The sequence below is a fragment of the Rhyacophila brunnea genome, unplaced genomic scaffold (assembly GCF_057557595.1).
Source record: "Rhyacophila brunnea isolate RB1 unplaced genomic scaffold, BYU_Rbru_1.0 scaffold_7, whole genome shotgun sequence".
Taxonomy (NCBI): Eukaryota; Metazoa; Arthropoda; class Insecta; order Trichoptera; family Rhyacophilidae; genus Rhyacophila; species Rhyacophila brunnea.
The window spans coordinates 39,456,478-39,482,459 of NW_028233339.1; the positions used below are offsets into that span (position 1 = coordinate 39,456,478).

Below are 25,982 nucleotides of genomic sequence, written 5' to 3' on the forward strand. Positions count from 1 at the left end.
CTAATACAAACGTCAGAAATAAATTATTGTTTGTGGTTCACACACCTCTTGTCTATTTTTGATTAGTTTGTCAGTTTTTGCTATATTATAAAATAAATAAGTAAACTGAAGTGATTGTTTACAAACCTTTGAACTAACAACTCTTCAAAAAGGCACGTTTCTAAATTGAGCAAGTAGATTACTTTACGCGGGGTGTTACAAATTCATTAGGATGGCATATAACGTGAGTACCAATCAGAATATTTCAATCTTTTTAATATGAAATTAATTCGTATTTGTTATTTAATAAACCTGTTTTAATTCGTCATGTATCATTTATACGGATGGTTCTCTTCAAAAATAGCTTTATCATTTTATTCACTGGCGTATTTATTTTATATTGGAGGTTAAACTTTAGTTCCTTATAATGTATCTTTCTGTCAATAGTTTGACAGCTGTCAGTCGGTTCTTTCAGTTTAGTTCGAGTGCTGTGTAATTTATTCAAACTTTTTTTTAAACCTACGAAGTTTCAACTGTTGGATTATGTATTTTTTTTTAATTAGCCAACAGTAATGTATTGGAGATATCGATTCCACAAACTCTAAAGTTTTTCATGGTCCTTAAAATATCTTTTGGTCCCTGAGAAAAATAATACTACTGTCGAAGATTTATCGATTGGCCGCCTAACCTTGGCGTTATATAAAATTAAGCAGAACAAGACGATTTTTGTGTATCAGAGTTATTTGATGTGATTTTAATTAAAGTAATATCCGGTATAAGGCGGGTAGCAATAAGATCATACAGTACCTATGTCAAATACAAAACAATGAACTCTCTCTTCACTGTTCGGAAAAAATCATCAACATACTTTGCAAAAGCATTGTTTTCTGTTTTTTCTTTTATTATTTAGAATGCTCAGTAATGGTGCCGCAGATGACCGCATGACCTTTTATAACTTCCATTTTAGACCAAACCCAACGTAACCTAACCTAATCAAACCTTAATGTGTGATAATGATACATCTAAATGTATGAAAATATCAAACATTAAATTAATACATTGACTGCTGACTAGATAATTACTTTTTTAATTACCACATTTAAATAGCATGCTAATTATATCGATTGGCCACCTAAGCTAGGTGCGTCTTTAGCGTCCAATGTATTAACAATTATTGGACCGAAAAGCATCTCCGCCGACAGGAAACAGTTTTTAATATAATTGTCTGAATGGGATAAACTGTTTCCGCCAAAAAAAAATGTTAAATGGTCATGCAGTCATCTGCGGCACCATAACCGAATTCTCTATTATAAAACTAACATAAACTATTATAAACAATACGATAATGCTTATTATAGTAGATAGACATTTCATTTTTTTTCTGATACTTAATGCAATCGAAGCGTCTAATTACAAAAAGCGACAAGTCCACAATTCAATATTTTCGGGAAACAACGTTTTTATGTTTCAAGCTTCAATTATTTGTTTTAACATGAGATTATTTTTTCCGTTGTATTCTATGTCGAAATTAGAACCAAATGGCAATTTGTTTCAGCCGATAAACTCTTAAATGTAATTAATATAGGCAAAATAAAATTGGACGTAGCGCTATTTGTACCTCACTTTTTAATTTACTCCGCATAAGGCACATATTTCCGTGGCACTGTCTTAAGTTTACCAGATGCTACAGCATGGGAGACGCCCTTTTCAATATTGAACGTTCCCTTATTGGTTGACTTAAACACACGCAAATCAACCAAGCTTTAAATAATATGAAACACGGACTTGGCGCTTTTTGTAATAAATCGAGAATTAAAATATTTTTTTTCGTAGGGTTATGTCGCGTTTTGGAATTTATAGATCAATACATATTGTGTAAAATTATACAAAGAATACGTGCGTATTTTTTCTCGATTTTAACCAAATGTGGACTTATCGCTTATTGGAATTAGATGCCTCAATTGTCTGAAAGTTTTTAATCTGCAATTGCATATCATAAACTGTGATATCTATTATGTATTATAGATTATTTTCTGCCACCTACAGTCCTACTAAGGAAGCTCTCTTCTATTTATTTTGATATATATTTTCATTTGTAAATATCCTGTTGGTATATTGTTATTTAAACTAGAAAATAATTGATATTTTTAAGTATATTCTATTGTACTCTAAAAAATCTAACAAAGAAAAGCATTCATAACTACAGTAGAATCTCGATTATTTGATCCAATTGGGGCTGACAATTGTCCAGATAAAGATAAATCCAGATTCTTAATCGAAAAAATAATAAATAATGATCGATACAGTTTTTACTAAATATAATATGTTTCAAATTGTACATTTTCTTATAATCGTATAAACTGATGATTAAAAAATAATGCGGATAATCGAAAATCTGAATAATCGAGGTCCAGATAACCGAGATTCTAATGTATTATAATTTTAAAATAAGTGAAAGTTTAAGTTGTATGGACATGTTTATCATTTTTGAAATGAGGATAGTGATAATATAATTATTTGTTAAGTTTGTGTTAAGAAACTACTAATTACAGTGATCCGTGTATCCTCACACGTGTTGACAACTGCTTTGGATAGGCAAGGTCTCAAGGAATGAACAACAACCAGCAAACCAAGAGGATTCTCTTCAACAGAAAAGTAAAGAATAAAAGACTACTGCATCCTTGGAGTTTAGACAGAAGAATAGCCTCCAGTAGAAATGATGGGATTGATGATAATATCAATTGATAGATATGATGATGATAAATGCTTAATCTTTAATTGCTACACAAGCGTACCAGAACGATTATTGACTGCATGACCAGGCATGTCCAACTTTGAAGTAGGTAGTGATCTATCACACTCCACCAGTACCATTCTTCAACTTGAACAAACATATTATATTTGGCTGAGGATACTGAGACGTTACTAAAGGCTCATTTAGATGAGTCACTGCGGATGATCATCCGCAGGAGATTGTATCCAGACATTCACTTTTTGTTTACACGTGTCACCGAAAGTGAAATACTCAATTCATTCCAAAATGACGCTAAGTAAAATTGCGTTGCAGGTTACAATTTGTGATTATTTGTTATATGAATGCAGAAATTTCATCGAGAGAAAGAGGAACCGGAAGAAGAGGCCTTGGTGGATAAAACCATGGGTAATGCGATGTAATATCATGGGAACATCTATTTAACCGGTTTGTTTTTAATTCAGAATGACAGTTTACGTACCTATGTAAATATGATGAAGTACTCAGGCGCACAGTGCACAGTACTTTTGGAATCATTTGTAGTGATCAAAAAGTAGAACCAGTTGAATTTCATTCACTTTTAATTCAGGATTATACGTTGATGAATGTGCATTTACACGGGTCACTGGAGATGATTCTTCCGTGATGGTTATCATGTAAACGGGACTTAATTAAACAATAGTTGTCTTGCATCATAGCATAGATAATATACTGAATTTCCTATTCGTAGGGAAAATGAAATGTTTTGGTCTTCTTTTGTGCACTCATTGGATTCATCGTCAAACTATTCTCCTACTATCCAAAGAATCTACTGCAGGACGGTAAGGAGGAACTATGCCTTAATCTAAAGTGTGGGGATTTACATCTTATCTTTCTCACTTCTGCGGCAAGCCATGAGTGGTGCAATACGAATCAAGTGATACGACTAGGTCATGTGGGCTTTCTCATAGTAATTTGAAAATGGTTTCCATGTGAGGTAGTTAAGGAAATAGAAATATGAATGGTTAAAGCCTCTCTTTCAAAAGTTCCATGAAATCATATTATATAATACTTACTGAATGTCCACATTGTTTACATTTTCATGACTCAATTTCTATGGCGCACCTATATTGCAATCAACCTAAATCCATCCCGTAATCAACGCACCTTAGACAATTGCATGCATAGACGGACTCTAAAACTTATTCAAAAAAACTATTACCTATCGACTGCGATAAGGAACAGAATTAATTAATTAATTAAACACTGACATTACCAAACAATACTTGATATTGACCACTTTGTTTCACCACAAATAATATTTATACGGATTGTAGTATATCTTTTACAAAGAGATTTTTCAATCTCTTTGATCTTTTATAATTTTCTATAATTCTAGTGTACAGCAAATTCAATGATTCACATTTTTTTTAACTATAAAAGAATTTAATAGGATTTTAACTATAACTATACTATAATATACTATAACTATAATTTAACTTTTATAGGATTTTAACTATAAAAGAATAGAAAAGAGATCCAGGGATTAAAATCTTGTTAGTTGTTTGTCTATGCTCAATTGTTCATTGCAGAATTTAGTCCGTGAATGTTACATAAGTATTGTGTATATTTAATAATGATATGTTAATTAAAAATTGTAGAACCTGATGGAATTCCATTATTCCACACAATTTTAAAACTAAAACCTATTTTTTTTACTTCTATGAGAAATAATGTAATCACTAACAATCCAGCAAACCGTAAGAAAGGAACCTGATCAAAAATTCGCTGACTTGATCACACAACTATCATGACTGCTATATTCTTTACTTATAACACTACAACAGGCCACGAGGCCCAATGACAGTTGTGTAGGGAAACAGTATTGTATTTAGTAATAGAAGTGAAACAATCACGAACACCCAGACTTTGAGAAAATCACATAAATATATTGTGACCTCACCGGGATCGAACCCAAAACTCCGGAATGAAAGGCCAGCACTTTACCCACTGCACCATGATAGCCGACTGCTGTATGATTTAGGGCAACCGAATTGGAGAGCAGCCATTCGGGATATCGAGAATTGGAGAGAGTGACTGGAGGAATACAAGGCCCAACCTGGGTAGTCGCATTTCTAATGATGAGAAAAGATGTTATATTTATTCAGTAATTATCAAATTGAGAATATTTCAAAAACGTTTTTAGTTGATCCTGATCTTTGTAGACTTATATTGATTTCTATACATGAACTCGTAAAAAGAAGACACGTTGCTTTATGCATAGGACAGCATTGGTGTGAAAGAATATTTAGGAAAAACAATTAAAACAAGAAAGAAAAAAGTCGAAATAATGAAAAATTCATTTAATTTATGATCTTACATCGTCTTTTTCGTTCACTACCTCCTCCAGTCTTCACAGTCCTGCTTTGCTGCCATCATGGCACTCTGCGGATTACGTGTCAGATTAGTTCGATATCGTCCATCCATCATGTTGGCAGGCAACCAGTGGCGGCCGGTGGTTTCAAACATTGCTTTCATTGGGGGTGCACTAAAAATTTTCTTACTTTATTTAAAAAGAATATCAATTCGGCGTTGTTTCTATTTAGCAAACACCTCAATCACTTTTCATTAAAGTCTGGAACTGTTTGTAAAAGTTTTTTCTCGATGCTTAACACAGATAGATAGTTAAGTCTGTCCTGATTCATGGTATTTCTTAAAGACGATTTAATTCTTTAAAGGGTTGAAAAACACCTTTCACTTTCCACAGATGTCATCGGACCATCCTTTTTTTATTATGACTCTTTCATCGAAGGAATTCTTATTATTTTTGATAAAGTCTACGTTTACCGACATCATTTTAAAACACATACACTTCACTGATTAAACAATAATTATATATGTATTATTAGGAATCTTTTATTCAAATTTTATTTTTATGAACAAAATTATCGAAATAACTTGACAAAACACCTAAAAAAGCCGACTATAAATCGCAACGACAGAAACCATACTGAATTGTATTGTAAGTAAATAATATTTCAAGAAAATATATTTAAAAAAAAATATTACTATCGATTGTTTTGAGTAGATAGGTACGTATTTTTCGACTCGACAAGGCGTCAGTCCCTTCTTACTCGCTTCGTCTACAAAATACAATAAAACTTCGCGCCAGTCAGGAATTGTTAAAAATATGACATCATGTTATAATAATTCACTCACTTGGTAAAAGAACATGGTAACTAAAATATTTTTTTTTATAAATTATATTCAAATATAGAACGATTTAAGGATCGTATCCATAATATTTATGTTGATAATCAAGTTGTATTCAATATCAGCCTATTTCCAATGAATTTATATGAAATTTAAATTTAAAAAATCTATTTTTTTATCAATCCTGCTAAATCTCAGTTACTACATTTTTCCGCGTATACTTTTTTTGTGTCGAATTTTGTGAACGCTGTGCTGCGACCGAAACAGCCATAAAATGTTGTGTGTCGAGTTGAACTGTTATTACACAATGTAATATAAATGTCAAACTAAGATCGATATTAGGGCGCTCACACGAGCGCTCGTTTTCGATGACTGTTCAGTGGGTACATGCTTTTGGTACAAATTTACTTGGATTAAATTGCGATAAACGAGTGATGATTTATGAACAGCATTGTTGCACATTGAGTGATGTTTAGGAAAAAGGAGTGCAGCATGCATGCATGGTATTAGAGAAGCCGCCGCTGCAGGCAACATCAATGCCTTTTATTTGTACATGATCTCCACTGAAAAACCCGTACTGCTTAGGAAATATCACTAAGAGACCAGGGGCATTAGAGTGAGTTGACGCTATTTCACCAGTCACAGGACTGTGACTGTGGCATTCTAGGTTATCCACATTACTTCACCGGGCTCAGCTATTACTATAGTATTTTTGTTGTTTTTAGTGCCTACATCAAAATGCCATTTTCTTCATATAGGTCAACGGGGATTGACATAGAACGTCGATATATGGACCTCCCACCCCATATCAAGTGGAATTTAAAAATAGTTATTTTTAAAGGAAAACTTATATTACACAGTTAGTTACATACGGGTTTTTTCTGAATAGTAAAATATATTTTTATAATTGGATATAACAATTCTCTTCATGGGGGTATCTAAATTTACTTTATGCCAAGAGTTGGTTGTGTGCCATATTATGCTTAACCTTGGGTCCAGTCCTAGATCCAGATACACATTATATTAACTAATAAAAACATGTGATTAATAAGTCAGTCAGCGGTATCGCAACCTCTGATCCACGTAGCAGTAGTGCAGTCGGCTACCCTCTTTTTCAATAGACGATGGACACAATATTTAAAAAACATAATTTCTATTCAACAAATTCAAACTGATGCCATTGTATGGCTTTGCTGTGACCTGAAATGTTTCATGCACACTGTGGACAGAATTTTCAATCCCCGGGAATATGGGATTAGTATTTTTCAATCCCAGAATTTGACAAATACTAGCGAAATTATGGCTCTGCTAGTATAATCGTATTATCACCGTGTTTTTCAAAAATTCGCGGGTCTTTGAATAAAAACATTGGACAGAATAATTTTATGATTACTTCTAGTCTCTGGCAACTTTTTGCTAGTGATGTCCTCCATATTATATTGAAATTGGAATGTTCTTAGGCAATTTAATATTTTCATTTGATACTAATACCATGTTTGTTCAAACAATAATTATTACAACCATTTTACAGATATGGTATAATGTAAATACTGCGCCTTTAACCCAAGCAGCTATATAATAATATTTAGCACTAATATTATAAATACCTACGTAAATAATATTTAACGTTCTCTAGTTATTAGCGAATTTTCTTTTGCATAAATTAATTACTTTTCTTACAATTTACAATTCGTTGGTTTATGACAAAATATTATTTTTGAAAAAAATGAGATGATTAACGTGGATAAAACACATTTTTACGAGATAAATTTTGAAAAGTTTGCTAGCGTTGAATGAAAAACTGGCCCCATTACAAGGTTCAAATAGACTATATGACGATTGGGCACATATGTGACAAGAGCGTTTTAGTGTCTATGATCATATCTATGCCATTCCGTTTACACATGAGCCAATATATGTCAAAAAAATCTATGACAGAGGCGTGGGCATAGATTCTATGACACCAGTATGTGCCAATCCGTTTACACACGATGCCGTAAAATCTATTGTGTCACATATTTGCCACTGATAAATACTACCAACATGACGCTTGACAAACTTTATGGTTGGTACGCCTTCATAAACGTCAAACAGATAATAATTATAAAACGAAATAAATCAGTACCTACCTAGGCTTGTTAGTGAGATTTTAAATTTATTTATCTATTTGGTTCCTGTCCATATCATATTATAATGCCGGCAGATGGAGCTACTGCCGCGGCAATCGTGGCATATTTATTGTTGGTAGACAATAAAAAACCAAGACGCAGACGAGTTTGGGTTCGTGAGTGGATTGCGAGACGGGAAACTCTCGGATGCTACAGTAATTTAATAAGAGAGCTAAGAGCTGAGGATACGGCAATGTATAAAAATTTTGTACGCTTGTCGCTGGAAGATTTCGATGCACACGAAAAAAACATCAGGAATCAAGAATTGAGATCACAACGATATGGAGTAGAGTATCTTTACCTAGCTTAATAGCCTAAACAAGTCATCAATTGAAAAGAGAACTGAGACTGAATGGTCATAGGATAATATTGTGTTTAATTTCACAGAGCATCTGCCTAATATAATACCAAGTTTCAGGAAGGAACGTACCTCAATGCTGTCTACACTTTTGTGGATAGGTACCTAGGTACCTTTATACATTTCATAGAATAATAATATATTATAAATACTTTGCAAAGAGAGCTCGTTATCTGAATTGGAATAGCTAGCCGCTAGAGAAACACTTAACTCGATGTGGAATGTCTAATAAAAATCGTTGCGATACTTGCTAAATTTGAAGTAGTGACGACAGCTATCGAGTCACAGCCAAGGAACTTCAGGAGGCCGAAAAACTTTCATCTCACGTGGTACCTGTCGCTGGTCCCTTGGCCACTCTTTGTCGCCTTTTCCTTATTTTTATAGTCTTTGTATTGGCACCGTAAACTCTGCCATTTACGCGTGGCATCATCCACCGAGTACTGAGAACTGCTTTCAAGGCCCAAATCTTGTACGATTTGGACCCTGTTTTTATAATCAGTCAGTGTACAGTCCCACAATAGTGGATTACCTTCTACCAATCCGATTAAATTAATGATTATTTCATCCGTCCACTCCAACACGATTTTGCGACTTCTTCTGTCCATTTTTTACTAGGTATTGTTTCGTTTAGTAGTCAAGATTGTTAAGATGGCGTTTGAAATCAAAGACAGAAAAACACTTCCCGCGCGATCTATGACCCATAAACAACAATATATGACAACATGTTCGGCATAGATGTCACAGACATAAACTAGTGTCACACAAAATTACCGAGGTGTTTACACTGAGCCGAAAATCTATGACATAGAAGGCCGTCATAGATCGTTTGACATATATGTGACAGTCTATGACATCGTATTTACACTCTATGACACAGGACGCCAACATAAGAAACGGGTTTTTCGACATATATGTGACCGATCGTCATATAGTGTATTATTTGAACCATTACGGCCCGTATGATCAGGATTAAACATGGTTAAAAATGCAGGTAGGTACAATTTCACACGGTATTCAAAATAATACTACATTATTTTTATATTAACAACAAAGACGTAAGAAAAATATTCGTCCATAAAAAAAATATTATGTAATAGATACTTCAACGTGCTGTACTAATTATTTTTTACAATATAGTATTTATTTTAACGTTTTTTCTACGAAAAAAAAATTCTCGGTTTGAGATTATTGAAAAATCGATTTCATATCAAATATTTTGCCCATCACTAGTTAAACAAGCTTGGTTTTATTTATGTATTATACTGTCAAAATGGCGGTCGGTGTGTTACGAGAGCTGTCTTGCATATGAACATTTAAGACTCTTCTACTGTGTACGTTTAACGATATTGGTGATTTTCACACTAGTTTTTAGTCGTTTACCATTAAATACCAGTGATTAGTTCAAAATGCCTCGCGGAACATTATTAAAATGCGAGGAAGTTTACATTTGTACTAACAAGTGTTAAGATGGGGTACCGTTGTTTCCTATTGTGGCTTATGGCATTACCGCTTTGGGGTCGTAATTTTGCAGTTGAATTAATTGTGTGCCCGAGTAGCTGCTTATGCTTAGGAACGTACGTGGACTGTAGCGAAGGCAACATCCTGGCATTGCCTGACAGCTTCCCACCATGGGTTGAATCCTTAGATTTGAGTACTTGCAAGTTGAAGGAGAACTGGAACTGCGACCTGTCGAATCTTGACAACCTGACTGATCTGCAGCTAAACAAAAATGCATTCTCTTCCATTCCTCACATCGGAAAAGTGAAATCATTACGAAAATTGAGTTTGCACTATAACAAGATCCAAACGATTCCGTCCGAGAGGCTCGCCTCCCTGCCGCTCTTGGAAGAGCTCAATTTAAATAATAACTCCGTTGAGGAACTCCATCCCGATTGCTTCCCCCCTAACAGTTCCCTGAAGATCCTGCATCTGAGCAACAACCTTCTGAAAAACATAACAAAAGACGTGTTTCAAAATCTGCCGAATCTCATCGAACTGAAGATAAACCGAAACAGACTGTCTCATCTGTTCAAGCATTCCTTCCACGGTCTCAAATTTCTGAAAACCCTGGAGCTGAACAAAAATCAGATCCCAAAAATAGACGGTCTCGTGTTTCAAGGATTGGAACATCTCAGAACTCTTCGATTGCGCCATAACAAGATCAGGTATTTCATGGACGCGGCGTTCTATGGATTGAACTCCATCAGCGTGCTGCAATTGGATCACAACAATATATCTGGTGTCTCCAAGGGCTGGATGTACGGCCTTGGCTCACTCTCCACTCTCTCTATGGCCTCCAACAGGCTCTCCGGCTTCGAACTAGGATGCTGGGAATTCAGCGGGAATCTGGAAGACCTCGATATGTCCGATAACAATCTGGAAGGTCTTAACGGCTCCACGTTTGAGCATCTTTCGAATCTGAAGAAACTAAAACTGGACAACAATCAAATAGCCACCATTGCTGAGAACGCCTTCAGCCACACGCCCCACTTAGAGGTGCTGCTGCTGGCTCACAACCGAATATCTTGGACAGTGGAAGACATGAACGGCCCATTCGCCCGCCTTAACGCGTTACTCAAGTTCTCCCTGGCGGGAAACCACATCAAGTCGATTGGTGACCGGGCATTCACGGGGCTCGGCTCACTCGTCACGCTTAACTTGAATGACAACAACATAACTTGGCTGCAAGAACACTCATTCAAGCCACTGCAGAGCCTTCGAGAGCTCCACCTCAACTCCACGAGTCTTCTGTGCGACTGCCAGCTGCGGTGGCTATGGCTGCGTCTCAAAAAGTCACCACAGCCTGCTTCTGTGAGAGCCGTCTGTGCATATCCGGCCGCCCTCCGAGGCAAACTGATTGCCAACCTCGACCGTGACAACTTCACGTGCAACAATTCGCCTAAACCTCGGATCTTAGAGCACCCCAAGACACAGATGGCAATCAAGGGCGAAACAGCCCGGTTGCACTGCAAGGCAGCGTCTGGGGGCGGTGCCGGCGTACACTTCCTCTGGAGACGGAACAATGCCAATGTAAGCAACCCCGTGGTGGTGGAGCACGCCTCTGCGCCTGACCCCAACACCACACTAGCCACCTCAGAACTGCTCATTCGCAATGTTAGCGACTCCGACGCTGGTAAGTACCAGTGCGTCGTGTCTAACGGCTACGGGACGACATACTCGCATAAGTCTCGCGTCACCATCGTTATCCTCCCACGGTTCTCCAAGTCCCCTATCGACATCACGGTAAGGGCTGGTGAGACAGCTAAATTGGAGTGTGCGGCCTTGGGGGATCCCGCCCCACAGATCGCCTGGCAGAAAGACGGCGGCAATGATTTTCCTGCCGCTCGTGAGCGACGGATGCACGTCATGCCTTCCGACAGTGCATTCTTCATAATTGACTCAAAGACAGCGGATGCAGGCGTGTACAGTTGCACAGCCAAAAACTCAGCGGGTGCCGTGATCGCCAATGCCACCCTCGCTGTGCTCGAGCCACCCTCCTTTGTGAGCGAGATGGAAAACAAAGAGATATCGGCTGGAGAGTCAGCCGTGCTACAGTGTCGAGCATCCGGTTCACCCCGCCCCTCCCTGCGCTGGCTCAAGGATGGCGCACCCATCGCCCCCACCGAGAGGCATTTCCTCACGGCTGAAGACCAGCTGCTGGTGGTAGTTGGGGCAACACCCGCAGACGGGGGGCTATATGAGTGTGAAATTGCTAACTCCCTTGGCTCAGCCAGGGGCTCCACCGAACTGCGTGTCTTGCCCTCCGCAGCGGCCGCGCCCGGTGAGGACGACATGACGGGCGTCATCATCATCACCGTGGTGTGCTGCGCCGTCGGGACCTCCATTGTGTGGGTTGTAATTATCTATCAAACGAGGAAACGAATGAATGGCGCCCTACCTCGCTATGCCTCTGATGTCCCGCGGCCGGTGGCCCCGCCAACAGAGCGCGAGCGGGTGGCCCCCCGGATCTTTAGTGACGATGCATCCGAAAGGTCGTCATGCAAGGACAGCGGGACGGGGGACTCAGCCAAGCGGAGCAGTCTGGAAGGCGGGACGGCTGATGATTTCGGCGGGCTCCGCGAATCAGACGGACCGTCTCCGTATGGCGAGCCGCCAACTGCCCCACTCGATGAGGGCCGTTGCCTGCTGGAACAGGCGGGCGGGGCTGTCCGTTACTTTGGCGGTGACGCCTCACGCCCCGCCATCTGCTTCGCGTCGGAGACTGGCGACGGAATCCATCCAGAGCGAAACTATCCTTACTCGTAGCGACGGGAGTCTCGGCCGTGAGGACCGAATCGTGTCGCCCTGTTATTTATTTTTAAAGTGAATCTGCTCTCGAGACTGAATAGTGTAATAAGTGAACAGTGCCCGCGCGCCTCTTAGAGTAACGTGTATTTTTGTACGAGAGATGCGAATTTATTTATGTATTATATTTCGACTAGTTGCCTTAGTTCCTGACTAATATTGATAAGATTAAAATTGTGATATGGACGATCAGCCGGGGTACGGGCAGGGGGGCACATCCCCGGACGTGCAGCAGTGGTTTGCGGCCGTCGATAAGGACCGATCTGGACACATTACCGCCGTCGAACTGCAAGCCGCCCTCATCAATTCTCAAGGGAAGAACTTCTCCGACACTGCATGTCGCCTCATGATAGGTAATTATATTTCAAATAATATTATTATGTAGTAATGTAAAATAGTAATTAATCACTTCTCAAGTCGTTGGTGGTGGCTTTGCATGGTAAATTCACATGCTTTCTCAATATTGGTTACTTAACAAACATTTCTTGCAAAAAAAAATCTAGTGCAAGGCAAATGCACGAGTGAAGTGAAGAAACTTATTTAACTGTATGTATGCCCAGCGCTCGAAATGGAAAAGTTTACGAACCGGAGCGCTCGACAAATTTTCTGAAGATATTTACATAGTCATCAAATCGTAAGTGTATTTTATAAAAATAAGTGTGTTAGATTTTCTATTCTATGGCCTATCTAGCTCAGATGGTCAACATATTTTTTCCACGAGACGGAGCAATATTTTTACAAATTTCACGAGCCGGAACGGCGCTCCTGTGCGTTCTGTTCCATTTCAAGCCCTATGTATGCCACAAGTTCTACAATTCCGTGCGTGCAAAGCCAGTCATACAAAATGTGTGTGTATAGACGCTGTACTTTAATCTCATTATACTAGCCCCGGTCGATTGTTTCAAATAGTTTAATATATTATACACACACTGCCATCTCATTCATCACCATGGTGAAATACTTAACCAAAATCCTACATATTGTCCTTATGATATACTTTTAATATATTTCCAAAGAAGATGTTATGTTTACAAAGTTTTATTTTTTCATTGAAATTTGCGGCCCCCGGGTTCTGCCATATTAATACCTCCCAGCATTATTTAGTGGGTTAATGTCAGTAATAGAATGAATAAATGGTTTTCTTGATCTTCATGAAAACATAATATTTGAGATACATATTTCTATAATCTCATCGCATAAACAAATACCATCCTAATTAACCTTTCCCTTACCATGGTAAAAAAATTACGCCCGATCCCATGCCGTCCACTCAGTGTCCCGATGGAAATTTGGCATTTTAAGGCATTTTAAAAGCTAATTGATTGCTTCAAAAGGTAAAGTATGTTTTTAAATACTATTTAGTCATCGTTTAATATGTTATTCTGTGTATATCACATGCAATTATCTTATAATCGTGTATAATAATCGAACATCGATAAATGTACGTCATAACCAAACCACGGCATGTCTCGATCTGTTTTAAATGGAACAACCAACACACGCTGTCATTTCACGGAGAGTGGGGGTGGCTAATTCATCCGAAGCGAACGAGGGATGTTTTTAGGTAGCATTACATCTGCATGGACTTGCGTTATCACGTTTACCACATAAAATAATAGTTATAATTTTGCAATATCGATTCCCTGTATACATAATTTTAAAAATTGTGATCTTATTGTATCATGTTATTAGGTTTTATTAAAAATCGGATTTTAAAACACATTAAAAATATACTTACATAAGAATAATTAAACAACAAAAATACTCCGATCGTATAGTTTCCACTAAATATATTTTAATATTATGTTTATTATGTTGAAATAATACACATTAAAAAAATTAAATCACTACGTTACTTGAACCTATATGCACGTATTAAGTCTATACCTCTTAGACTATAGATATATCACACCTACTTTTAGATAATTTCATAACAAGAGGTTTTATAGTCAATAATAAAATACATAAACATATATTTAATGTAATATTGTATCCCCAGAAAAATCTACTTTTATACATATGGATAATATGATAGGTACCGCAATTTAATACTTATATATTATAAACTTCTATTAAATTTTCATTATCCGAAATATTATTGTCGTTCACTTCAAACTCAATATCAGAGTCATCACAAAACTCCTCTGCAGCCACCCTGATTTCTTCCTCTGTTAAATATCTTCTCGGCATGATTAAATATTTTCAAAAATATTTGTCAATTTGATAATCGACGTGTAGATGATGGAAGTACGCACAAATCTAACCGTTCGACTGCCTGCTGTGCACCCAAATAATAGTATGTTTTTTTAGGTCGCTCGAAGTTTTCAAATACACATGGCCCACAAACCGATGTAATTCTTACATACCTGGCAATAAGGGTTTGTATTCAAAATGCGGGTAAATTTATTTTTATTACGGGCGCAATAAAACTGAGCCTTTCCGGTCAGTATTTTGGAATAAACGGCATATAAAGCGAAGTTGACTTGTTAAAATGAACACTTATAACATTACATTAAGGGTTGCTTTGGCGTTTATCGTCAGATGCATTTGAAACATTTATAATTCAAGGTTCGATATATTGTAAGAGGCTACGGCTGAATGCATCCTTCACAGAATTATGTTGAACAAAGACATAAATTTCTATCTCTGACTAACAAATGACATTTTAAAATAGTGTCTCATGTTTACATTACTATTATGCGCGTTTCTCTAACATATATCTTTCTAGATAGCCCTGTCACTGTCTTATCAAAATATTGATTAGACTTTCGAAAAATGATTAATTTTACATATAAGACATTCAATTCAACTACCGACATATTTTTCTTTTTATGCCTAAATATTTTATCTACAAATAGCTAAAAGTAGACGTTTATATACATAATAATAAGTGGGGTATCTATGATTTAAGGTCATTTCTAAACTCCGAGACCATCGTGGCAACGGGAGTGTTAAAATGAGAATATTAGCAATCAATAACCTAACTTTTCAACCAAATGACCAATCATGAGATTTGATAAATTAACTATTCATATATTCATGAACTCCAACCTAACCCATTGAAAACAATGGAGTCAATTTGGCGCCGACTTTAGTAAAAACATTTATATATTTCTTAAAATCCTCCTAATTTATCTACATATTTAAAAAGAAAAAAACTGTTTCAATACATACCTACACGAATTTTTTAAAAATATTAAAATTATACAATAATTTATGTAATTAAAAACCCTAGTCAAATTTACTGCAAAATTTAATGTGACTGTTAAGCGCAACCCAAACTGAGGTGCATGTCACGGTGCTTGTCGCCTACTGTCACAGGCTGCCGCAATGGGAAAAAAAGTTTGTAATGTCGTTGTTCTTGGTGTTTAAAATGTTAAGACTGATGCTCCCATCCCGTAGCACATTTTAAACCTTTAAATGAACGTTGTGAGTTGGCAAAATCTGCTGTAATCATTAAAACAAGAATGAGGACACTTCACGTTGAACTGCACTGCATCGGCACCTGGAAAACGTTTTGAACGTTTTTATTATATTCCACATGCCTGCACTTTTAGAATGTCATGTCAAAATAACGATTTTTTGTTTTTAGCGGTTGGCACTATGTATTTTCTGTGAGAATGTTGTCTATTATCTATGGTCTGCAAGTTGGGTTCTATTAAAAATATTATCTATGGATGACATGTCAAACGTAATTTTAACGTATGCACACGTAGAAACTGTTTAAATTAATTGAAATTAGCATGAATAATTAATAATAATTCAAATTACTAATACATTATAGTAGGCACTCTTCATCAGTGTCATTCTTCAGTGAATTTACGAAGACCATCTCCGTTAAAAATATTCTGCAAAATGACGAAACCATAGACTAAATTTTCGCCGTGACAGTAGGTAACATGCACCTCAATGTGGGTTGCACTTAAGTCCACATTTTTCTCCTTTTAAATCTGTGGGTTTAATTCAATGGGTTGAAAATGCTTGTTCAAATGATCTCCATTATGTGTACATGGTTACATGGAGCATGTATCTCATTACAGCCACCTTGTTAATGGAACAACAAGCAAAATCAATGAAATATGAAAATACAGACATTTGCTATACGACAAGGCGTCATGAATCTCAGTGATTGTTTGTGTTTTCTTAAAGTCGCCTATTATGTTTTCAGGAATGTTTGACGGAGACCGCTCTGGAACGATCAACGTGGACGAGTTTGGGAAGCTGTACGGCTACATCAACCAGTGGCTCAGCGTCTTCCACACATATGACCGGGACCAGTCCGGACATATTGAGGAAGCAGAGCTATCTCAAGGTTTCTTGCACGTTTTGAATGTTAATTGTCACTATTTTTGACATTACAACTCTTGGTGGTTTTTGGGCTGCTTCAATGTCATCACCGCTCTCCAGTTGCTTTGGCAGAGCATTCCTGTATTTCTACCAAATGTAATGGTTCAGAGCCAGTAGCAGTTCGATGCCTATTAGGTGTCATTGAATGTATAATTCCCTGTGGCAGTCTTGCCATCTCAGTATTGGCTGTCTAGCTTTTCTTAGGGAATCCGCATATGAACATCCGCGCTGGTATCTCCTAGCATTCTAAATACGTGACCGATCTAACAGTTTGTTGGATCAGTATTATTATAAATATGGTAGAGGAAAGATGCTCTCCGAATTATCTATTGACAGATTTTACGACACACTCTGATTATCAGATTGATCCAGCAAAATTGAGAAGTAAGCCAGAGAAAAAAATATGATATTTCTAGGTGACACTGTATCCAGATAGATCTAGATTTTTAGGGCTTACAGTGTCATAGATGCCAACCGTTTGTTAAAATTTATCCAATCAATCATTCACCTGCTTAGTGAAATCATTCCATGCCCGCTATGTGCTTTCCAAATGAATTCAATCAATATCAAAAAATAAAACACATTTAATTTTTCTATTATTTTCTATTATGTTACCCAATTGATCATGATTTTTTCAAAGTCTTGGATCATTAATTTGTCTTGTCCAAACTTTTGGAGAAATTATTGATAAAAAAAATATTTTACTTAGTGCAAAATAATAAGTAAATACATAAACTGATTCCAGCTATAAATCCTAGTTGAATTTTCAATCATCATTTTTTAATATTGATAAAGATATATCAATGTAATTAATATGTGTGTTGCCCATTCATATTATCACTTGATTGATTAGTACCGAAAGGATTCCATTATGTTTATTTTTATCTATATTCTGTATTTTTTTTTAATCTCCCAGTGACTTTATTTTGTTCAACAGTAATTCATTTTGCCTGGACTCATATACAGTAAAACCCCATTAGTACAAAAACAGTAATTCGAAATTTTCGCGAAAATTTACTATATTTATCTATTGCGATTTCAAATAATTTTACAAAATTACAAAATTGGAATTTTATTTTTTTTAATAGAAGTTTTACTGTTTTAACGGAGGGGGCTTACTGTAATAGAAAAATGTAATTCATAATATTAAAAATTATTTTTCTTTTTCAGCTCTGAGTCAGATGGGCTTCAGGTTTTCGCCAGACTTTGTCAAATTCCTTATAACGAAGAGCGACGTAGTAAACAAACGAGAGGTTTCAGTTGACCAGTTTATTGTGTTATGCGTCCAAATTCAACGATTCACAGAAGCCTTCCGGTCCAGAGACTCACAGCAGCAGGGAATCATCACAATCGGCTTTGAGGAGTTCCTCAGCGTGGCTTTGAGTTGCTCCATATGATATTCCGACGTTTAGGATTCATTTTCTATACCTCACATTCATAATAATTTTTTACTGTCACTTTTGGCTTTCGAGTTCACGAACACGGCTAAAAGTAATTAAATTTGAATCCCATGCGATATTTTTACTTATAAAGCAATATTTTTATGATATTCATTTTTATAGATCAAATAGGCCTCGCTGTAGTTTTGGAAAATGTATTTTGAAATGAATTTGTGTACGTAATAATGTTATTTCTCTGGAATCAAGTACCTTGATGTGGTGAAATTGATGCAGGCTTGTTTTTTATTCTTAACGCGCGTCCAGTGTTGCGTAAAAATTTTCGGTCAGTTGAAGACCTATGTTTGTAGGAGCTCGACGTCTTTGCCATGTAAAAATAAGAATTGAGATTTTTGCACCCGTATTTTTTTTATATACCTTGTAACCTATGTGATCCTTTTTACTTTACTTGAGACTACTTATGTGTTGCGGTTACTCACTAACTGTCAACAGGTGTTGCATTGTTGCATTTTTAAAAGCGTAGCAAAGCTGGTTTGTAAAAATTATTGTCACTGAAATGAGATTGGGCTTCCTTTTAGTTTTGATCCAATTTATGAAAACGGGTCAATGGTTATTTCATTGAGGAATAAAAATAAATAAAAAAATTTAGAAGCTATGTGTTATTAACATAATTTCTATAACTAATAATAGTTTACGCTGGCGGCTAAAGTTAAGCTTTCAAAAAATGTAGTTTCTTATTTTACATTGATTATATTATTAACTTTGACCTCACTATGTTATAATTATTTATAATAATTTCTAAGAAATTAAAACACGATTTGTTTTTCTGTTAATTTTTGTAAACTTTTAATTTCATTCCATGCTGTAAATATGTCATAAAAGTCTGTTACAAAAGAATAAATAAATAATGTAATAAAAATGTATTTTATTTCTCCACCTGTATATAATTTTTATTAATACAATAATATTATCTGAATCTAATAAAATTGTTGATAAACTTTGCTACACTTAAAAAACTTCTATCAAAAGTGCTTCTTATCATTCATTGTATTGTAATTCTAATCTACATTATCATGGCTTTAAATTATCAGTATTGATAGTCTGTTTATAAATAATTACTGTGCCATTTGGTAGACTTGATGGGTTTATGAAAAATTGCCAGGTACATAGTGATTTCCTACATGATACTTTTCAGTGTCTGAATAGTATGCAGCTACCGTAGGAAAATAACAATTAAAACACATTTCAATAATATGATGTCATAATGGACAGCTTGTAAAAACTTCCAATCTGCGGTGGGAGACCCGTAAAATCGTCCATAACCACGGATAAAATTCGATGGACTGGAATGTTTTTCAATTACATATACCACATTTTACTGTTGGGTTCGATAGTTATGACAGAAAGTAAGACACAGAAATGCCGAACGAGACAAACCAATCCAATCAGTTTAATGTAAATACAGTCATAACAATTAACACACGACTCCGCACTTCTTGAGATACTTCTACATTATGGAGGACCATATTATGCTATCTTCAAACAGAAGTGATAATTGTCATTTTTCCATAATTCATTGTACAGCATAATAATTAGTAACTAGGGATTACAATACTGGTATTCAATTATTTATCGATACCGAAATACCGGTTTCAAAAATCTAAAATACCCGTGTCTTCGGTAGCATGTTTTTGGAAAAATTTTATATTATTTTTCATTACTTACTACGTACTATTTGTAAAATAAATTTAAAAAAAAAACGCAAATATACTGACTGAAACCAATAAAAGTTAAATAACAATGAAACAAAATCCTTCAAATATACTTACAGAATTTCGCGATGAATTAACATATTTTGAAAAAGAAAACATTTAGGGCAAATATTTACAATTGTTTAATAACTCTTGATCCAACGTTAATGGTACATCCAACAAGTGTTAAATTTGAGAAAGATTTTCCTGTACCTGGTCTTAAGCGTCAATTACTACATTGAGCTACTTTACGAGCTGTTTGTTGGCGAATTTAATAGCGGATGATTCAGCTACTGCGATTATGATGATGACACACAAAACTTTCCATTCGCTGAGAAGCCACAAGCCAGCGACTATTTTGACAGAACGTAGTTCGTTTTTTTACCGGGATGTTGCTACTACACTCTACTGCGCAGACGCAGTAGGCCCACACGCCGGCGTGTAGCGTGTAAAGTTGATCGGCTTTCAACTTTTCTTGGTAGTGTTTACAATCTGCTTGTTCGATGATTACACTGGGCGACTTTACAGGCAGATTGTAAATTCGCCAACAAACAGCTCGTAAAGTAGCTCAATGTAATTGTCGCTTTATAGTATTTGTAGAGACGCATCCTCAAAATATCTTGGACTGACCGGGTGACAAATGTTGGAAGTTTTCAACCGAATGGGGAAGGACCGAGAAGTTCTACGAAGTATCAAATCCAGGAAACTACAGTACCTCGGCCACGTTATGAGAGGATAAAAGTACACTATTCCCCAACTTGTCATTCAAGGAAAGATCAATGGTAAGCGTAGCAGAGGACGGCGCCGCATTTCGTGGCTTAAGAACCTCTGTGATTGGTACGAGTGCAGCTCCGCTGAACTGTTCCGGGTAGCAGACGACAAATATAAGATCGCTTTGGTGGCCAATCTCCGCTAGGGATGGCACAATAAGAAGAAGCAGTTTTATATATGATCTAAACATATTTATAAAGGTCAACATAATAAATGTAAGTAGGTACTTTAAGTTACTATAAAATAATGTTTTAAATATATTTTAATAGCTGTATTTATTGATATGTACTTCTCTTTTTCTATAATATGTTTTAACGAATACCGGTTTTGATATATTCATTCAGTATTGCAATCCCTAATGCTAACCACATGGGTCTGGGTTTCCTAAAGGAATTAACTACACCATAATAGTCTATTACAGTGTTTTTAAACCATTTGAGTTAGTGACATACTTTAAAACTAATTAGGATTCCACGAAATACGAAAATTGTTGAATTAACAATTATTCTTTGAAATAATAACGCAACTTGCACTTATAGGTAGTTTGTGAAAAAAAAACGCAATAGACCGGAGTGTAGCTATTCTCATAACACAAAGTACAGTGCAACTTTCATATCTAGTCTTTTACGTCAATCCGCACCCGTAATTCAGTGTGTTCGATATTGGATGGAGTTTTTATTAACATTAGAATGACTAAACTTGCGAAAGCAGACGAAGAGCATTATTTCGAATGTAGAAGTATTGTGAGAAAGAAAAGAAAGAGAAATAGAAAAGAAAGCTTTTAATTCCTCTCAATAGTACCGGAGATAGGGTATCTGCTATGACAAGTCAACACACAAAGAGCGTCTGATGAAAAAGTATCAGCCCACAAAAACCACATGACATAGTGTCAGTGCATGCAACGCTGTAACGTGGATGCCTTGATATAGAAGTCGGTCTATATGTAAGTATCTTTTATCCGCAAATAAACACAAACTTATATGTATCACATTTTCTATAAGGTTCAATAGTTAGGGTGAGTAACAAGAAAGAGTTAGCGAGACAAGCCGATTTTATTATAATCATACGAAATAACATAACCACTTGGCAATTACCATAAAATATGCTAATTAATTAGTCTTCATGTTTTGTAGTAGCATTTGCTATTAATTATCATTTTTAATATTATCTGTGCTCCTCTCTCAGTCATGTTAACTCAGTCAAAGCACACTTGAGTGCATGGTGACCTCACCTAGGTAACTGATCGCATTTCCAGTCATAAAAGATTGCTGACACTAAACCTCACATCAAAAGTTAGGGTCCCTTGATACATTGGGATTTAGGCTGGATTTTTTTTGGTTGAAGAAATGAAATCTGCACACCTTACTCTCACTCGTCAGGGTCGTAGCAAAGTGTTTTAGAGCCTGGAGTAGGAACAAAAAACCTATGGAAATACACTTGTACCTATACTATCTATAAATTAAATTCACATGTGTTTGATCACCATTTATATATTATATTAACTGATTAAATACATACCTAACTAATAATATAAGTCAATGGTATTCAAAACTGTGAACCGCGATCTATGGCCAGAGATGCCACATTTGAAAAACAATAATTCCAGACAATCTTTATTGACTAGATAATATTATACAATTTTATTTATACCTCATAATAGCACCCGTTTGTGACATCCGATGCTTATTCTCATACCTAATAAAATTGTTTTTGAGTTGAACAACATAAAATAATATGTAGAAGTCCACATGGACTAAAGATCTGAAAAAAATAAGGTTAATGTCTTGTGTGGCTAGGAGGTCATTAATTTGGCGGTGGTAAATTAATATATAATTATTAAAATATAATAAAACCTCCTGAGCCTGCGCTGATAAAAATCTGTACACCATATTATGTTTAATATCAGTTTTTTGAGTAGATCTAACCGCTTAAAATACGTATATAGCAAAATAATGTGAGACTCTATCTATACTATAGAATCTATAGTAAGTTATCTAAAAATTATAGAAAGCTATCACTATTGCTACACCACTGGTATTGATGTAAAAAATGGATAGAAACAACACGATTATTACGCAATTTAAAAATAAATCATATATTTTTCATAGGTTTCAAAAAATATAGAGACCAAAGAGATTGAAGAGTAGTCCATATCTCTTTAATAGAGAGTTTTCTTTTAAAATGTTCAAGTATTCTTTTAATTAAATATTCATCGGCTGAAAATTAAAAGAATATACCACCTTAGACCAGTGTTGCCATTCGTACTATAATTGAGGCGCCGAGTCGCTAAACTGGCTCCTGGCGATTTTTCGATAAAATGAGTTTTGAATGTACTTAGATGCTCTATCGATAGATCTATCGACTTTTCCAGTTGAGAGTTTCAAATTCCTCCCAATTTCATCAAAAAATCAAAATGAATATTGACGTGAGTCGCCAAGCGCGCTCTTTGAAAAAATATGGAGTCGCTAAATTGTCTCTTCTTAACCGACCAATCAGACGCCGCCATTCAAATACTGATTTCAAACATACGGTAAAATCTCTATATATGATCTCTATACAACCGCGTCAAACCGTTCGCGTCTGTGCAGTGAGAAAGCCTTGATTTTGCTTCGTCTATTTGATTGTTTTTACTAATTAATAATGGATGTTTCATTAGTAAGTGTAACAGAATCTCTACCAGGAGAATCAAGGAAGCGTTTAAGAAATCCAGCTGGCTGGAAATGTAACGTGTTACGCCAAGAAAGGTATTTAAAAATTGACATTCCTAACATTAATTTTTGCTATAGATGTTTCAATAATCCAGTGGTGTTTCATAATATTATTTTTTGTTTCGTACGCTTTTTTTAAATGATGCCGTAGATACATAATATTGTATATTTAGCGTGATGTAATTATTATGAGATCTATAAGTACAGATTTTTAACATATTTTGCTTGTTTCAAAAAATAATATTGGGACCTTTAATAATTGGACATTATTTTTTAATCACTTGATGACTTATAATAAATTGATTTAAGATAACCGCCATAAATCTCATTATATATATTTACATAATATCTAAGTATAGTCATTATTTTATACTTTTGTATATATATTTTATTAACCTCTATCTTTACTTTTTATTTTCAAAGTTATTAATTATTGTATTTTTCATAATTTGTTGCAGATATTCATCTAAAAAATTGCCCGAGTATCCTCAGTGTAATCATGACACTAAGAACTTCAAGGGAAGTTCATTAAATGGAACTGATATTAGACATTTCCATACTGCATTTTATGAAAAGGCAGTGAAACTTGCTCAAGATACATTTATAGTGAAGTATTTTAAAGGAGTTTCAGTGATGTCACACAGTGGGGCTGAAAGAAAAAAATCTTTTTAATTTTATAGTGACCTACCTACTTTTAATTCCTCTCTCCACCTTGGAACAACTAGATCATCAATGATTATGCTATGTTGGAGATATACTAATGCTTTGTGATGAATTTAATTTTAGCAAAGATCTTCAACCTTTCAACGTAGGTACAAAGCACCAGAAGAAATTAAAAATGAAACCCCCGGCATTAACAGGAATAAAATAATATTTCATCATAAACATCAGTCGGGGTCATTCCACTGCTAGATGAAAGCCTCTTCTAGCTCCTTCCACTATTTTCGGTCTCTAGTTCTTCGCTGCTACATACTTTTATTGTACTTCACGTGAACAAAGAGATCAACTAAGTGAAGTGTCAATCAACAAAAGTGGCATTTGTGCACAATGTTAATGAATTTTCCAAAACATTAAGTGTGATAATATAATATACAAGGATGAATAAGGCGTGGGCGAGGGCCAAGGTCCATTTTATGATTCCTCTATTGATGTACCTATTTTTATTAAGAAAAATGTTTGCCGTAGAATGGGGTGAATACTGAAAAGACCCTTTTTAAAATTTTTATTTTTCTGCTACACATTATTGGGACAAACATGAATGACTTAAAACCTGTTTCTATGGACATAATCATACCCTAAAATATTTTTCAACTACCATTTATTATCAAACAGCCAATTTTGTGTGATGTCTCTTTCTATACAGCGTTGGGGTGATTATAGACATGGCGGGTGGATAGAATCGAATAATGGTAATTTCCTAATGTTAAAAATGTAATTAAGTACCTATTGTACATTACAAATTTATGTAGGTACATTTAAGTATGTAAATCAAAATCAAAAATATAAATTTAAATGTTATACAACACAGTATCATGTAAGTATTTAAAAAAACATATACTTACATAAACATCTATTTATCCAAGAATTGTTTGATACTTGAATCTGTATTTTATTTACCATATTCGATGGATGTATGTGGTGTATTTTGTAAAATATTTGGTACGTATTTATTATTTAACTAAGCGTATTTAATTTGCTACGTGACCTGTAGCTCTTTTATAATCACAAATTATTGTTGAATGTTCCGAAAATGAGTTTATGTGCCGAAACAGCTGTCAAGGTAAATGACTCAGTTAAAGTAGAATTAACAAAAATAACTATATTTCAAAACCATTATAATCCATCTACCATGTAAACACCATTTCAAGTAATAAAGAAATAAAAAGTCACCTAATTAAATAATATTATACTAGAAAAAATATACTATCTATATACCCACTTAATTTTCATTTAAAGTTGTAAAACGCCCGGTTACTAAATAGAGGAAGGACAGAGTCTTCTGGCACGACCGAATCACATTGGAACGGTGTTATTGTCATTTGAAAGTAACAATACTGACACCTAAATGAGTCGCCTGCACTGCCAGAATCATCTGAACCCTGTCTACCTATCTATGTACAATTTATTGTTATTTTTTTTCATATTTGTCCATTTTATTACAATATCGTGTTACTTTTAAAGCTCATTGTAATTCTAATAATTATATAAATATTTTTCTTGTATTCTGTGCAAAAATGATTATTAAAACTTTCTT

The 25,982-nt window shown here is 35.4% G+C and overlaps 2 protein-coding genes across 2 annotated transcripts; both read left to right on the plus strand.

Moving 5' to 3' along the window:
* Positions 1–39: 39 nt before the first annotated feature.
* Pef (penta-EF-hand domain containing protein peflin) lies at positions 40–19,433 on the plus strand. The gene is made up of 4 exons (XM_085958175.1): positions 40–223; positions 12,948–13,107; positions 16,923–17,066; positions 18,272–19,433. The coding sequence occupies exons 1-4, from the start codon at positions 212–214 to the stop codon at positions 18,496–18,498; spliced, it is 543 nt and encodes a 180-aa protein (XP_085814301.1). The 5' UTR covers positions 40–211; the 3' UTR covers positions 18,499–19,433.
* lbk (leucine-rich repeats and immunoglobulin-like domains protein lambik) lies at positions 9,795–12,861 on the plus strand. Its single transcript, XM_085958165.1, has one exon. The coding sequence runs from the start codon at positions 9,917–9,919 to the stop codon at positions 12,713–12,715; it is 2,799 nt and encodes a 932-aa protein (XP_085814291.1). The 5' UTR covers positions 9,795–9,916; the 3' UTR covers positions 12,716–12,861.
* Positions 19,434–25,982: the final 6,549 nt, after the last annotated feature.